At 40.0% G+C, this 17383-nt stretch overlaps 1 protein-coding gene across 1 annotated transcript in view; it reads left to right on the forward strand.

The window, feature by feature from the left end:
- LOC118816636 (neurexin-1a-like) overlaps positions 1-17383 on the forward strand; it is a 524474-nt gene that overhangs the window by 232173 nt on the left and 274918 nt on the right. The window contains exons 12-13 of the mRNA XM_036583126.1: positions 6037-6063; positions 14659-14781. Of these exons, the coding sequence (XP_036439019.1) occupies positions 6037-6063; positions 14659-14781 (150 nt within the window). The remainder of the gene's footprint in view (positions 1-6036; positions 6064-14658; positions 14782-17383) is intronic.

Below are 17383 nucleotides of genomic sequence, written 5' to 3' on the forward strand. Positions count from 1 at the left end.
TAAGTAATAAAGGCACTAAATCAGACACTGTGAGCAACGTCACATTAAAGCATTCTAAGACTCTGCTGCCTTCATTTGCTGTCAGAATGATTGCCTAAAAGTAGCAGATTCTTCAAGTGGACTGTTCAGGAAAAAAAATGATCTCACAGCTTATTTTTGGACATTTTTTTCTTGTTTTAAGGGATTTTATCTATAGAAATATTCATATTTTGTTGAAAGAATAATGCCTAAAACAAGCAAAATTAAAAAAAAATGTAATTTCACTTACAAAATTAAGATTACGTTAAACAAGAAAAAAATCTTATCTAATAATCTTATAACAATCTTGTGATTTTACAACAATACAGCATTCTCAAAGTGAGAAATTGTAGATTCATCATGGCAGTGGAAACATTTTTACTTGTCAGTGATGGCTAACCTTTTATCCTTTACTTTTTTATAACTTTTAGTACTCACCAATTAGGTCATTTGCTGTTATTAGCTTATGTCTAACTGTTTCTTATATTATGTACATATTTACACTGAAGGGATGTATTAGGTAGATATCAAAAGAGCTCACACTGGCCAACTAGCTAAGCAGGTTTCTGACTTCAAATCAAATATGGTTTATAATTGCACTGTCTGACATGCATGTGAAGGCTGCATTGCTTACAAACAAGGAATTGTTTCTCAGTTTTACACAACTTTGGGGAAAAGTGTATGATGTACTGTGCAGAAGTCATTCATTTGCATTTCTGATCAAAACAGCCATTAAGTAGAAGTTATTCATTTATCAGGAGATGTTTTTGAGGAGAATAGATATAAGGTAATTCACTTACATAAGGAATGAGAAACTCAAAGGAATGTAAGTGAAAGAACAGTAGTTTCCAACATGTGACAGTTTTGGTGATAGTCCACCAAAACTGTCCCCATCATATAAACAGCACTTAAAGCTTTCATCTATGAGAGAGAGGAGAAAATCAAGCTCCACTCTTGCTTCAGATTCTGTCCAGCCTTCCACATCTCAGCGCTATGGGTCTGAAAGGATGTGTAGCTGTCAAGAAGCCCTTACTAGTCTAAATTTGTAATTAAGATTACTAGATTTTAAAAAGCAAAAAGTGCATCCAACTTCTAAGACTGAACATTGGAGGTATTAAAATTATCCCTACAAATATCTCTTGGAAAGAATGGGAGCTGTAATAAAGGTAAAGAGTGCTTAAAATGAATTTCTTGTACTTAATGGCTGTTTTGACTGGAAGTTAAATAATGAAGGGTGGTCTCAGATTTTTGCACAGTACCGCACATACTTTTATTCATCTCTTCTCCCTTACCACCCTAATCGAACACTGGTGGTCTAACTGGTAGCGTAGTATCTCCTCTTGTTTGCACCTGTCCGCTCTGAGCCATTGCGGCATCTGCCTTTCAAACATTTTCCCTGCAGTCTGATATATCGGAGTTATCTAGATAACAGGAAGAAAGGTCAGAGCGATGGCTCTCCAGAGCCCAATTAACGCAAGGCCTCTCTGCCTGTGTGTAGAGGAGCTACAAGACAACTCACAAGACGAGCCGCTCTCTTTATGTTTTGTCTGCGGTTTAAATTATTTTGGGTTGCAAAATGAACGCAAAAAAAGAATGAAAGGATAGCGACCTCATAAAAAGACAAAAAAGCTACCTTACAAATGAAGCGTCACAGCCACCTCTTATTTTCTTTTTATCAGCTCGGCAGAAGGAGTCCAAAAATGGATGCTTTTCACCTTGCACACGAAAGGCCTCATTGCTCTGCTGTTGACTACAGAAAGATTCTCACACACAAAAGCGCTCTGGAGCTTTGCAGTGCCTTATCTTTGCAATTCCTTCTTGGTGATTACTTAAAAAGGCCTATATCATGGGATTGTAATGTCTGTGTAGACATTGTTAAAAATTTAAGCCCACACAGTCCATATATGAAAGTTAAGGAGCAAAAAGTGCCTGATTTGATATTTATATATTCAGCCTACAGCAGTTTAGCTCCGCCCATTCATGCCAAAGTTATGTGGAGTGTTTCTGTCCGTCCTGCTTTTTGAATGAGGCACGATGCAGATACATTTCTGTCAAATGAGGGAAATAGAGAGGTTCGAAAATGGTCATCAAAATTAATTACATAAACCCAAACCCCAAACATCACAAGAAAAAAGTCAAATGCAAGAAAAATGTAGTAGGTCTGTAGGAAATCTTTAATGTTTCCCAGAAGCCCACTTCAGACAGAGCATTCTCCCAGAGAAAAGAACGCGACGCTGCTCTTTGGCTGTTTGTGACCACTTTTCTGCTGAGGTTGACGACATGCGACAGGCTGTTGCCATGCTGAAGGGTAAACTGGCTTTAACTGTTTGAGTCTCAGCAGCACAGTCCTCAACAGAACATACCAGCAACAGCAACAGAGCAAAGCTTAACCAGAGCAGGGTTTCATTTCTGTTTGATTTTTACATTTTTATAGAAAATGAAGATTATATGATGTTAATTTTGTTGCTGTTATAACAAAATCTCTTACCTCCAGAATGGTTACTTTAGAGGAGAAGAAAGTAATATGGTCTCATTAATTTTGGACCATTTCTATTGGTGTATTCAAGTGGCATAGACAGTATTTAATTTTATGGAGGCCTAGTTATAAGTTGAGGGGGCCAACTAGAAAGCATTAAGGCCCAAAAGAGAAAGAAATGACAAGGCCTGGAAGTCTTGGCTGAATGGTTGAAGACTTGTCTCTCCTGTAGTACTACACTTTGGTTTCTTTAACACACTCAACTTTACTGCTTAGCTCAGTAGCTAAGCAAGCAGCCTGTAGGAACTAGGACAGTTCAGCTGAGTTCCCACAATGAGCAGAAACAGTCGAGTAGAAAAATGCTTCATTACCTGAAAACAAGCATCGTTTTGTGACTTATTAGAGAAAACAAGCGAAAAGCCTGGTAGACATTGCCATGATAGTGGACACCGGATATTGGATATTTAGGGAGAGCTTTGGCAAACACTTTCATTTGTTTAAGGTGGAAAACTTGAATTCATCCTGTGTGATAAGAGCACAAGGCAAGATTTTGTAATGTTTTGTTTGCCATTAGTAGACTTTTTCTTGTCTTCTTGCCTAATTTCCATGTGAGAGAGCATAGACCCCCCCCAGGCCCCCCCTTAGCTATGCCCTGGTCCATTCATAACAAAATTTTGTTGAAAAAGTTTTGATATAACAGTGGCAAATTCATAATAGATGTTCATAAATTATCAAAGCAGTGTAGATTTATTTATTTTTGATGGTAATGGAACTATTGGATCTTGCTTAATATCTCCCATGACCCCATTTCCCAAAAACAAACTACAGTGCTGATTACAAATTCCACCAAGAAGCGATTTTGAAACTTTTTCAATTCCCCAAAGCCCTCATTATTCTGAATTTTACACTCTTGTGGAATTATTCTTCAGTCGTTTCAGTTGTTTTTATCGATGGCACAGTAATTATCTGCAATGCCATGTGTGTTAAAAGTAGATTAATGTAACTACAGAAGGGGCGAGTCTTTATCTTTTCAAGCTGTAAAGGTAAATTTTAAAGGTAAATGTTTTTGCTAGTTAATTCTAGCAAAGGGATATTAGTCCTGTGGTAACAAAATGCATTTTTGGTGTAGCTATTTTATGCTATTAGCATTAGGAGCAGAATTTTTTTTCGAAATCTCCAATCTGTAATATGGTAATTTTATAAGGGAAAGTTTAAAAATTCTTAACTGTCAGCATAAGATACAAAAATATAGTTTTTATACAAGAACTTGTGGTTTAAGCTGTTGCCTAAAGGGACAGGAGTATTAAAACATGAAGTGGGGGGTTTTGAGAGTTGATGTCAGAGTTGCAAGTTGGTTGAGTGTAGTGGGCATCTGACTGTGTGGGGATTTTATGGTTTATTGGAAGTATACAGGATATTTGAAGGGGTTGTTTTGGCTTTGGGGCATTTGAACGTAGGGAGCACTCGCGCTTGGATGCGATTTGAGAGATCCAAGTCGCTGTTTGGGTTAATAGCCTAAAAGTAGTGGTATTAGTATTAAAGCTAAAGTAGTTATAGCAGCATAGGCCCAAAGGAGCAAGGGCATTAGAATGCTGAGACGGGTATCCTGCAGCATGTGATGTTTAAATTTAACCTTTATCTCACAGAGTTTCTATCAGAGCTCAACATTGGGTCTCCAGGGACTCTAATTGGTCATTTCTGAATGCAAAATATGTCAGTCGGATGAGAGTTAATCTAGAGTAATGCCATTAAATGGGGCTTTAATGAGACTATGTTTTAAAGTAGCATCATGCTAAATATAACATTTGAAAGAACATACTAGTTATAAGGCTTCTAAATTTAATGAACAATTTGGCCCATGGCCATTTCAGTTTAGATGCATACTAGATCCTAAGTCATAGCTTCTTCTGTAGGATTTCAGTTTTTGGTTCACCTTTGTGGCCAGTTGCTAAATCGGCCCTTATTGTTTTTTGTGGTTATTTTGTGAAATGGGGTCTAGATCTATTGCTAGTATTAAATGCAGTATTACTACATCAGCGAATGGTGCTGGGCAAACAGTATTAATATAGTAACAGAATAGTAATATATAGTAATAACCTAATACTAGACAAAGTAATTTCATCTGTTCGCAAGAAGCACATTGGCTACTCTTATAAAAACAATGGTTCTTGGCTTGGACATATGGTTCTAATTGGTGTAGATCCTTTACATCATGTGGAGGATCTTTCAACTTGACAAACGTTCTTCACACTTGTACATCTTATTTACAAAAATGATCCTTTGGAGGGCTCTTTAGTGGTTTTTCTAAAGCATTACTCCAAAGAACTCCTTTTTGTACTTTTGTTTTTAAGTTTTTTAGACTAGTTGAGTTAAATGATCTGTTGAGGAGGTGCTGTGAAGTCTACCAAACAAGGTATCATTCTTGACATGAGCATGCTTCGTCCTCCACTGTAAGACAGCTGATTGCTACCTTTCTCCATGTTGACCTAGCAAGGTTTCCGCTATCTCACAGGCTTTGAGAGGACGGTCAAGGAGTGGTCCCTTGTAGTGGTTTCTAATAAGGCAATAATAAAGAGACATTAACTGAGGACAGTTACCTTTCAAGTGGCTCAGCCATACCAAGGTCACATCCCAATGCTCTCCAGTAGTTCTTTTTCCACTTTCAGCACCATTCTTACCATAGACGTTGGACAAGATACTGATATACCAAGAACAAGAACTCTGTGTATTTTTTTAATATAGAAATCCAATTGTTTCTCATGTATTTACTATTGCAGTCCATAATGGGTGTATAACGTCTTTCAGACATTTCTTTAGCTGTGGTCTTGCCATGGTTGTGGTAGCATCTTTTTTGTGCTGCCTTACGGTTGCCTGTAGCTAATGGCTAATCACTCTGGAAACCTACCTGGTTAGCTAATTTAGTTATTGACATTTAATACTTAGACTGTAATGTTCATGGTCCTAGCAAGCATACAAAGATTAGTAAGTGCTGCTAAAATTATATTCCTAGCTAACCAGCTTAAAAAAACTCACTGAACTGTTGGCTACCATGCTAGCAAGTTGAGCAGCTCAATTTTACAGCATTTCTTGAAACCAAATGCTTTTACTGATATAAGAAACAAAAATCTGGTAAAGAATGGTACAGGATTTGGTTCTGGCAGTGGAAAAGGGTCAATATTACCCATGCCATAAGTGTCGAAACTAGCTAATTTCTGCCCTGCAAAAATGTTCTATACGTTCATACTGTTTTTGATAGCTGTGTAAGGCTAACTCTATAGCATGGCCAATATTTCTTTAAAAATTGAGCAGACAAATTATTCTGGCCTCTTTAAAAATGTCACCAATTTTGGCTGCTATTGTCGTTTAGAGAGTACAGGCCAGAGCAGACGGCTGAATAGACAGGTGGCATGGAGGAGAGCATTGAGAATGGCACTGGTGTCAGCGTGGTTGTCCCCAGAGGGGTGGGCTGTGTGCTTTAATGGATGTCTGCAGATGTAACCTTGAAGACTGAATTTACATCTCATGTGTTCTCCCCCATCTAGACTGTATCAGGATTAACTGTACCACCAGTAAGTGACTGTTCCTGTTTCTTCTTTACTAGGGCTGCACGATATGGAGAAAATACAAACATTGTGATTATATCACTATATATTGAGATGATAGCACTACATATTGTGATTGTATTGCTACATGTTTAGAATATAATGCTACATTTTGCAATTATAATGCTACATACTGCGAATATGTTGCTACATATTGAGATTATAATGCTATGTATTGTGATATTGATACAAATTGAAATTACATTGCTACACATTGCAATTATATTTCTACATATTGAGATTATAATGCTACATATTGAAATTATAATGCTACATATTGAAATTATAATGCTACATATTGAGATTGTATTGCTAGATATTGAGATTATAATTCTGCATATTGCGATTTTATTGCTACATACTAAGATTAAAATGCCACAAATTGCGATCATATTACTACATATTGAAATTGTAATGCTACATATTGCAATTGTATTGCTATATGTTAAGAATATATTGTTATATATTTAGATCATAATGCTACACATTGCAATTATATTACTACAATTTAAAATTATAATTCTACATATTTAGATTATAATTCTACATATTGCGATTATATTGCTACATATTGAGATTATAATGCTGCATGTTGAGATTAAATTGCTACATATTGATCGTAATGCAGCATATCATGATTACATTGCTACATGTTGAAATTAAAATGCTTCATATTGAAAGTATATTGCTACACATTAAGATTATATTGCTACATATTAAGATTATGATTCTAGATATGTGAACCAATAATGTGACATGGCTAAATGTGGCCTGTATCATTTTGACCAAAATGAGTTAATTTATTTTGGATTTCTTGCGTGGTTTGATTCCTCAAAACACCTATAAAACTGAAATCAATGCATTGTGATTGGTTAGAGAGCTAATCTACACATTGCAGCCTTCTGCAGTATCTATATTGTAAGAGCTAATATTGATTCTCAAGCTATATATCGTGCAGCCCTATTCTTTTTATTCTTTACCATATATCAAGCAATGTGTGCTGAATGTAAAAGATGAAATGTCTGTGTTTTGCTAACAGAATTGCTGTGTATAAGAAAACTGTTCTGTATTTTGAAGTTAGAATGATGTGTTAGCTCTGCCTTAGCCATTTTTGATTAATCCATGTTGAAAGTGAGCTTTGGCTGTGATTGAGGTTTAAAGATGAGCACTTGTAAAGTCTGAGTTATCACCTTTAATTACGTCTGGGCCAGTAAAAACGGCTTCAGGGTCCCGCAGGCAGATGGGTACGGGCCTCATTAGCCCGACGCTAATGGTGGGTGGGGATAGTAGCGAGAGGAGTTGAATGACGAGGCTCAAACATGGCGGCCGTCGAGTCTTCACAGCCCTTCTGTTGCTAATGATCAAACTGTGAGGCTTCTCAGCTCAGAGTGACTCCAAACAGACCACGCCTAGCATGCTAAACAGAGCTATTTTAGCCATGCTAACATACAGACGTTCCTGTTTCTTTCCTTCCCTCATTCTGTCAAGCCGCTTGAAAACCGATGAGAAGCAGAAAGAAAATATGGAGTAGGGTTTTATTATTCTCATTAACCTGCCTTGTGGAGCACAGAGAGAGAGAGAGGTGGGGCAAGAGAGGAAGAGACAAGGTGCAGAGGTAGTGAACAGCAGCAGAAAAAAGGAGGGAAAAGGGGCTGAAGGTAGAGAGTGAGGGGGATAAAACGAGGGAGGGGAAAAGCGAGGAGTTGGCCTGTCCATCCATTATTGAGTCCACTAATGAATAAATGATTTCTCAGGGGTCACAAATGATTCACTGTGTTTTTCATAGCCAGTGACTCAACAACCGCCGCCTGTACCCTTTTTCTTTTCTCTCTATCTCTCTCTCTTTTCTTTCCCCTCTTTCATTTTATCGCTCCTTGGCTCTGAAGCGAAGACACGAACAATCTTTTCCCTTAGATGACCCATTTTCTTTGTGCGGCCTTCACTAATCAATGCTAGTGGCTCACCCCGGAAAAAGATTCTTCCCCCAGCCTTCAGCTCACAAGCACCCACATTAGCAGCAGGGGAAATAAATGCACATCATCGCACAATGGGATACACAAGGACTATTTTCATGGCAGCGATAATTCTCTTGGCCCAAGGTCATGTTTATATTAGACTGTTAGCGAGAGAGGCTCTTATAAACATATTTTGAGAACAAGTCTCTTGCAGTCTGACTAGCTTTAAAGAGTAACTATAAGCCAAAGAAAGGCTTAGTTATTGCAAAACACATGAAAGCTGCTAGATGGTTCCCATCTGTTAGGTGCAAAAATGTTGCTAAATTTGATGTATTTAAAGTTTGTCTGGCTCATTTTTGACTGGAATTGTAGAGGTCTGCACAGGCCTGTTTATTAATGCCCACACCAGCCCGATTCAACCACTAATCACGTCCGCCTGCGTCCGCAAAATCTAATGTCATTCTTGCCCACGGTTACCTGCAAAACTTAGTGACATTTTTGCCCATACCCCTTCAACCATACACCATGCCCACCCACACCCTCCCGCTTTGGACTTTGCCTATGGTCATTGTTCACTCCCACCTGCATTTGTCATAATCCGCTCCACTGGTGAAGCACATGTCCACGCAACACTCTGTGTCACGGTGGCAGAACGGCCTTCAAACCCATCATACCTCAATACACACAGCCACACAAAAAAACATTTCAGTGTTGCAAAATAGAAGTAAATATTTTCTGTATTTTTAGGCTCAACAAAATCATGTGAACTTGCACAGGGCACCACATAATGAGCATCGGCTCATGTGACGTCACTGTCGACAGACAAGTGCCCAGTATTGCAGCCAAGCCAAAAAAAAACCAAAATAAGACACAGCGAAGCAGCTTGGCTTTGCTACTTTTTACCTGTATCAACAATATTTTTATCTGTGTCAGCATTATGTTATTACCTACTTAATCTACAAGACATCTACAAGTCAACTGAAATCGAATTAAAGCCAAATCAAATGCGGAGGCATGCCCCAACCCAGGTTAAAAAGCCCAAAACAGTTTTTTTGGGGAAAAAATCAGTTTGATTTTGTGCGTAAGTAATTTACTGGATGTTATACAGCTTTGTGTGTTTTGCAGCTTGTAATAATTACTAATGGGTTTTTCTCTGCGCCACACTCGCAGCTTATTTGTTGCTGGCCGAATGGCCAAATGTAAATATAATTCGTTGTGTACCTCAACCAGTTGTAACATACAGCAAAACAAACATAATAAATCTCAACCTCTGATGACTAAGCTAAGGAAAAATCTGAACAGTGCTACACTAGTATGTAGACACCTAACCATCACACCTGTATGAGATTGTTAGACATCCCATTCCAAAACCATGGGCATTTAAATGGATTTGCCCCCTTCACGGCTTTAACAGCCTCCACTCTTCTGGGAAGGACTTCCACAAGATTTTGGAGTGTGTCTATGAGAATTTGTGTCTATTCAGTCAAAAGTGGCTTGTATCCAGCTGCTTGGCCATGGAAACCCTTTTCTTGAAGCTGCCAATGCACAGTTCTTGAGCTGATGTTGCTTCCAAAGGCAGTTTAGAACTCTGTAGTGAGTGATGTTGATCAGCGATAGATGATTTATATGTGCTACTTGCTTAAATGCTTGCTGTGCCCTCTCTGTGGTCTACACTTTGTGGCTGAACTGTTGTTCCATTTCATAACAATAGCACTTACAGTTGTCTGGGGCAGATCTAGCAAGGCAGAAATTTAAAAAACTGATGAACTGAGAAGTGGTGTCCTGTGACAGACCCATTCTACTGCCAGTGTTTGTTCACAGAGATTGAATGACTGTGCTTGATTTTATACACCTGTGGCTGAAACACCAGAGCTCAATAATAAAGCGGGATGTCCACACACTTTTGGCCATAGTGCATTTTGCCCATTTGTCCTCACTGTTGGTTCATAGGTGGACCAGTGCTCTACATCAGCCTCAAACGATGTTGTTGTTCTTCCACTCCAGCGCTAATAACCTGACCCACAAATCTTCCCTTTTTCCCAAGCTGCTTCCCAAAAAAGCAGAATGTTGTGGTGAATGGTTGAAACTGGAGGGCGCAGTTACACTCTAATTAATGTGCTTTGTCAGCCGCTGCAATGCTCGCCCGGCAGGGTGGTACAGGAAAATTTTGAACGCAGACTCAAGAACACATCACTGTCAATTAGGACCCCACACTCCCTGGGGCGTCCCTGCCCCGCTGGAGGGAAACTCTGCCACTTCAGCTTAAACACCGTTCGGCTTAAACGCTGTTAACAAGCGACGTGACGACTCTAAAAATACACGCTTCCAGACAGACGGCTTGCCTCCCTTCGCTTTTCTTCCACCGGCACACGGGTTGTGTCGACTCTGTGCTCTCCAGGGAATCTGGAGGCCTGAATTGTTTGCTTTGAGCGCTTGGCTCTGGGGAGAAATTTCAAATTCTGATATTTTATTGATCGAAGCTTATACATCGTTTCCTGTTCTCTGATACATGGAGCGAAAAGAAAAGTGGGCACATTTTTCTGAACCAGAAAGTGTGACCTCAGTGGGCATTCAAACTCAAAAAAATGACTGCAAAGCACAGGATTTCCCAAAAACAAATGATTCTGCCATCAGCTTACATATAAACGGAGTGCTTCCAGAGGTGTAGTACATGTACTAAGAAGAAAATTGAGATTAAATGTTGACAGGTGATTCATCTCTGTTTTATAAGGCATGTTTTTTTTCCTGCACTTTGATGAAGTAGCAGTCAGGCTTCATAGCTATCTCTTAGCTTCAGGCCAGAACGGTCTTTAGATTTAGATTGCGTTGCGTTGTGTTTTTTCTGATTAAAGCAGCCTCACTAACTCTACTCTGCTTCGACATCCCCCCTCCCTCGCCGAGTTTGCACCAGAATGAGTCACCGAATTGAACCCCCCTGGAAGGCTTTGCTTCAAATGACAGCTGTCTTGCACTTTCACAGGTTCCAACCAGCCGTATTTTTTTTCGGCGTTCTACCCTCTTAATCATTTTTGCATTTGTCTGCGCTCGACCTATCCTCTGCTGTTTATTGCTTACATGGCAAAAAACAGCCCCCGTGAGATTGAGTGCATTCCATCGTTGAGCTCTGAGGGGGGATTTGCATATACATTGCATTTGTGCCATGGAAAGGGCTGGAAGAAGAAGAAGAAGAGTGGGAAAAAAATAAAAGCAAAGGGAAGTAAATAGCCATTAACATGTTGACTGGAGTAAGCCCAGCGAGGGCGTGAGATGTCTAACGGGATTTTGAGCATCACAGTGATGCATGTTCTGTGTACTTGGAGAAGCCGGTGGGACTTTGGACAGCCGGAGGCACGTATTTGGAGGAGATTGGGCCGGCTTCTGCTCCCCCCGGTCCTGCCTCCTTGCTCTCTGCTCGCTTTCACACATTTCAGGAAGAGATAGTGGCTAGTTGGAGCGCGGTCATTTAGTGGCGCCTGCTCACGCTGAGAGCAATCGATCCTGAGCTTCATTTGGGCCACATGAGGCAGAACTCTGTGGAACGCTAAAGGGATGCCTCAACCTATACTTCACCATTTTTTATAGCATGAAAGCCAGAAAGCTAGTTTTAACATGCAAATGAGATCATGCTAAGTAGTCTCTGGTGGCTTTAATGTACTGCTAACTATGTTTGCATTTTTGATTGACGTATTTGTGACTTTGGTAGTGTCACAAAATGATAGAGCTGTTTATGGAACCAGAGTTATATGACAGTTAGTATTGTGCAAAAGAAATCATGCTAACCAGTTAGCTTTCTTGATCGAAATCTTTAACATTAACCTTCTTAACACTATGCCAGATGTGGCATGTTGTCGCTAAATGCTAATGCTGTTTATAGTCAAAAGCTATCTGGTAGTACTAGTCTTATGCAAATGAGATCATGCTAATTGGTTTCTAATGGCTTTCGTTTACTGTTAGCTGTGTTAGCGTTATTGTCTATATATTATTTTAATGTTATACTCTGTGTGAAATGTTAGCAATATTGCAAAGCACTAATGCTGTTTATAGTGTGGGACTGCTATTCTTGTGCAAACCATGCTAACCAGACTCCTGGGGCTTTGTTCATCTTTAGCCATGGTAGCACCTTTGAATGACATTCCTCTTACATTGTTGTGATTGGCAGGTGTGACGTAGTGTGCAAATACCGAGAAGCTATCTGAGCCTGCTAGTCTTAAGCAAGTGAGATCATGCTAAGCAGTCTCCTGTGGCTTTTGTTTATTGTTAGCCAAGTTAGCATTTTTGAGCGACACAATCTCTTAACCTGATGTTCTGTAACTCTACCAGGTGTGACATGTTGGCAGTATTGTAGCGTTAGCAATATTGCTTCCTGCTACAACAGGTACTTTTGTAGAACCGTGTTGGAAAACAAGATAAGCCCTCTTATGTACAGGATGCTGTCCTGTACACCTGTCTGAAAATGATCAATAGCAGACAGAACGGATTCAGCGAGCGTGAACACTTTGCCCACTTCACTCTTAAGATGCCAAGCATGTAGTTCGCTCCCGTTCTCAAGACACCACGCACACTCCTTTGCCATATCTTTCTTAAAATGAGAACATCTGGTCCCGTTTTGGCGTTCTCCTGCTTTCCTGTGCTAGACCCACTCACGGGGGGACTGTAAATGGCTTTCCATGTCAGTCAGGTCTGCGTGCTGTTCCCTTTCCCTGTGCCAGGGGAAAAGAGAGCCTCTAAACTTGGCAGACCGCTCCACCGAGGTACGTGTCCAGTCGCATCATTGGCGTCAAAGTCTGTCTCCCTCGCTAATGGGATGACGGGTCAAAGAGGGAAGTTGACATCAATTTGCCCCCTTTTTCTCTCTCCAAACCCAGTTCAGGGCATGTTTTTTTCCTGAAAATGCTGTAACACAGTGACCATCATTATACAGTAGCGTGAATAGCACCACTCTACCAAATAATAACGATCATTATACTGCCGAGCCTTTAGGGAACCGATGCAACCCAGATTCAGAGCCTGTAAATATACATGTCCCATGCTCGCAGACTCTTTAGATGCTGTGCTAGATTACATATGTTAGCCTGCGCGTAGCCCTAAGTGCAGTAACTGAGTGAGAAAGAAACCACCGGAAGGAAATTCTCAAAGACCATTAAGTTTCTGAATGAACGTGAATCAGCAAGGCAGCACCCAGAGCTAAGCGCTAGCCATGCTAACCCGAAAGAAGCCTGAGGCCCCACCAAAATTGCATTCACCGTTTAGGTTCACATTTCTTTTTCCTCTTAACAGTGCATTAGTGTCGCCGCGTTTGCATGCCTCACGCAGCCTGTGTCCTCAGATGGGGAGAAAAAAAAATCTGGCACTTTCTACTCGACAGAGAAAAATATCATTATGTTGGCACATCATTCATAATTCATGTCTCTGAGAGAGGAGAAATCCAGCACTAAGGATATGAATAAACAATATGGAGTGTTTGTACAAGGCTGACTCCCGGAATTGAGCCTAGAGAAGCTGCGGATGAATTACTGTTACATTGCACTGCCATCAAGTGGCGAATGGTGGTACTACACCGTCCAGTCTGTGAATTCTAGATTTCCCCCTCTCTCTGTCTCTCTCTCTCTCTCTCTGTCTCTCTCTCTCTCTCTCTCTCCCTCTCTCTATCTCTCTCTCTCTCTCATAACACGACTATGGAAGATGGTTTCTGCCAGCTAGACAAGAAAAATTCACTCATGTTTTTTCTCTCTTCAATGTTTTTGCAGCAATGTGTCAAAATATTTTTTTCTCGAAACGTTGATTTACTAGGTCAGAATAATTAACACATTTTGTCAGAATATTGACTTTATGACTTTTTTTTTCAAAAGTAGAAAGGAAATAATGACTTACTATTTAACTTGTGTTTCAATTCTAACTCGTTATTTTTACATAGTATCTCAAAATCTTGAGAAAATAAGTCATTCATTTAACATACTAAGTCAGTATTTAAAAAAATGTATTATATACAAGGCAATATTTTCTGAAATTGTCATTAATTTGATATACTAAGTCAGAGTTTTGACATACTGCTACCAGAAATAGAGAAGGAGACAATAAACAGGTAATTTTTCTTTCGTCTTCTTGGCAAAAATGGGCTCCCGTACATGCCTTTCAAATTCTGAAATACTGCACAGGAGCAGAAAATACTGATACTGCTGACCTGTACTCCACAGGGAGCTTAACGTTCAGGAGGTTTAAGACGGGCACTTGAATAGGCGAAGTCACAAATGAACATTTCTAAAGATAGAACTTTTTTTTATCTTTGTCATTCATTTGACCTGTAGAAGACAATTCAGCCACCCACCATTATGCTGTAAGCTTCTCTCTCAGAAGCATGGAACAGACTCATTACCCTCTAGTTCATATGTACTGTCAGCAGATAACCGTGAGGTGATGATAAGTCAAATGCTATCGAAAGTCAGTTAAGGGGTCCAAGCATTGAGTCAGATTTTTGTGTAACTTTATGTATGTTTGAATATGACTAACTTGCTTTTTGTCTTCAGTGTTGCTGTTATGTTCTCCTTGACTCTCTCCCTTCCTCTTTGCTTGGGGGTGTGTGTTAACCCGTGTCTGGACTGTCCCGCAGGCAAGGGGCCCGAGACCCTTTTCGCGGGGCAAAATCTGAATGATAATGAGTGGCACACGGTGCGGGTCATGAGGAGAGGGAAGAGTCTGACGCTTACTGTGGATGAGCAGACACCGATGGAAGGTATCCCACCTCATGTTTCTGTACGTTTTCACCCCTTATTTTAGTAGTGAGTAGCCCAAATCATTGCTCACGTAAAAGCGCTATTCCTTAAATGAAATAAGGACGTTCATAGATGGTAATTGACGTCACTGTGTCGAGTGACAAGTAAGTCTCAGATCCAATCCCAAATCAAGACAAGCAAGTTCTGATTCAAGTCCCAAGTCAAGACAAGCAAGTTCTGATTCAAGTCCCAAATTAAGACAAGCAATTCAGATTTCAAATCCCAAGTTAAGACAGGCAAGTCCCAATTCAAGTCTGTAGTTAAGACAGGCAAGTCCCAGTCCAAGTCCAAAGTCAAGAATGGCAATTCCTAAGTTGAGACAGGCAAGTTCCAATTCATGCCACAAGTGAGCACAGGTAAGTCCCAAGTCAAGACTGGCCAATTTCAGTGCAAGTTTATTTCAACACTGATTTCAAATGATGAAAAAAAAATATATATTTGTTACCTTTCTTGAATGACTAACTTTTAAGTATTGAGTATGAACTTTTTTATTAATTCCTAGAATGCCAAGGAATAAAATATTCTAACTGACAAAACTTATGGTGAAAAAAATACACTGTACTGAATAGCTGCCTCGTTCAAAAAGCAGGCTGAAACAGTCCTTATAACTTCAATGTAAGTGGGCAAATATAATAATAATAATAATAATAAGAAGAAGAAGAAACAGAATAAGAATAGTAAAAATAATAATAAATCAATTACAAATAGCATCTATTAATATACACTGACCGGCTGCTTCATTAAGTCCACCTCCTTGTTTCTACACTCATTTGTCCATTATATCAGCTCCACTTACTATAAAGATGCACTTTGTAGTTCTACAGTCACAGACTGTCCATCTGTTTCTCTGCATCCTTTGTTAGCCCCCTTTTACCCTGTTCTTCAGTGGTCAGTGTTCCCATGGACCCTCACAGAACAGGTACTATTTGGGTGATGGATCATTCTCAGCACTGCAGTAACACTGACATGGTGGTGGTGTGTTAGTGTGTGTTGTGCTGGTACGAGTGGATCAGACACAGCAGTGCTGCTGGTGTTTTTAAACACTGTGTCCACTCACTGTCCACTCTATTAGACACTCCTACCTTGTCAGTCCACCTTGTAGATGTAAAGTCAGAGATGATAGCTCATCTGTTGCTGCACAGTTTGTGTTGGTCATCCTCTAATCTTTCATCAGTGGTCACAGGACGCTGTTGGCTGGATATTTTTGGTTGATGGACTATTCTCAGTCCAGCAGTGACACTGAGGTGTTTAAAAACTCCAGCAGCACTGCTGTGTCTGATCCACTCAGACCAGCACAACACACGCTAACACACCACCACATTAGTGTAACTGCGATGCTGAGGATGATTCACCATCCAAATAATACCTGTTCTGTGGTGGTCCTGTGGGGGTCCTGACCATTGAAGAACAGGGTGAAAGGGGGCTAACAAGTATACAGAGAAGCAGATGGACTACAGTCTGTAGTTGAAGAACTACAAAGTGCTCCTATATGGTAAGTGACAGTGAGTGTAGAAACAAGGAGGTGTATTTAATGAAGTAGCCAGTCGGTGTATGTTGGAATAGATTATTTAGCATCAACACATACAGTATGTCTAATTTGCATTTGCATGGGGGGCCTTGGAGGGGAGGCAGCTGCCTATCTTTGGTGCAAAGATCGCCCCTGCTGTCAGGTCAGTTTGACCCTCTTTATGCATTCTAGGAAGCAAAGAATACTCAAGTGGTTTTCAGTCTAGTCTCTATGTGCTGTATCTGTCGCATACAGTCGTTTGCCCCAGACAGTGATATCAATGTGTTTCTTTTCACTTAGCCAAACAAAGATACGCTGTTGCCTTGAAACTCACTTATAATAGAAGCCAGTGAGAAGGTGCTGAAGCGACTGCCCATTGGCATTTATTATGTCTCTATTTTGAGTCATGAAAAGTTTTCTGCTAGAGATTTCATTGAAAACTAAATTTGTTTAAAAGACTCAGCAGCACCCAAAGTTAATTTTAAGGAAAAAAATTACTGAAAGAAGCAGAAACTCCAATTTCCAAAAGTAAATTTGTTGGTTCGACAAATCATGCTGTTCAAAACCTTTCACGGTCTGCCTCAGAGCACCGTCGAATGAGGCTCAAAAGTCCAAGTCATAGCCATTTAGGTGGGCTGTAAACACTCACATAAAAGTCTTATACACAAGACTGCATGGCTTAAATTCAGTGGCAGCTTAGCGCTACTTTTAGAACCAAATCCAGTGCTGCCATAAAAGATTAATCTGACAGCAGACAAATCGAGCCTTTTCAAGTGTGCGGAGTGAGTAATTAATGAAGAAGCATTCAGGCTTCCATTGAAGTTTAAAAGCACTGGCGAAATTGCATTTAAGGGTGTTTTTGGGGAAGTTTTCTTTTCTCTCTGCACACAAACATCGGCTTCACACTGTTTGCACCTGCGGAATTCCACACTTCTGTTCATTGACAGTAGGAAAAGTTCACAAACTGACTTCACAGGTTCTAGGCAAGTGTGTGGTTTCTGCTAAGTTGCCTCTCACAGTCACTTAGCTGAACTGTCAAAAGTTATATTAACAGT

Source organism: Colossoma macropomum, unplaced genomic scaffold (genome assembly GCF_904425465.1).
Source record: "Colossoma macropomum unplaced genomic scaffold, Colossoma_macropomum, whole genome shotgun sequence".
In the NCBI taxonomy this organism is placed as follows: Eukaryota; Metazoa; Chordata; class Actinopteri; order Characiformes; family Serrasalmidae; genus Colossoma; species Colossoma macropomum.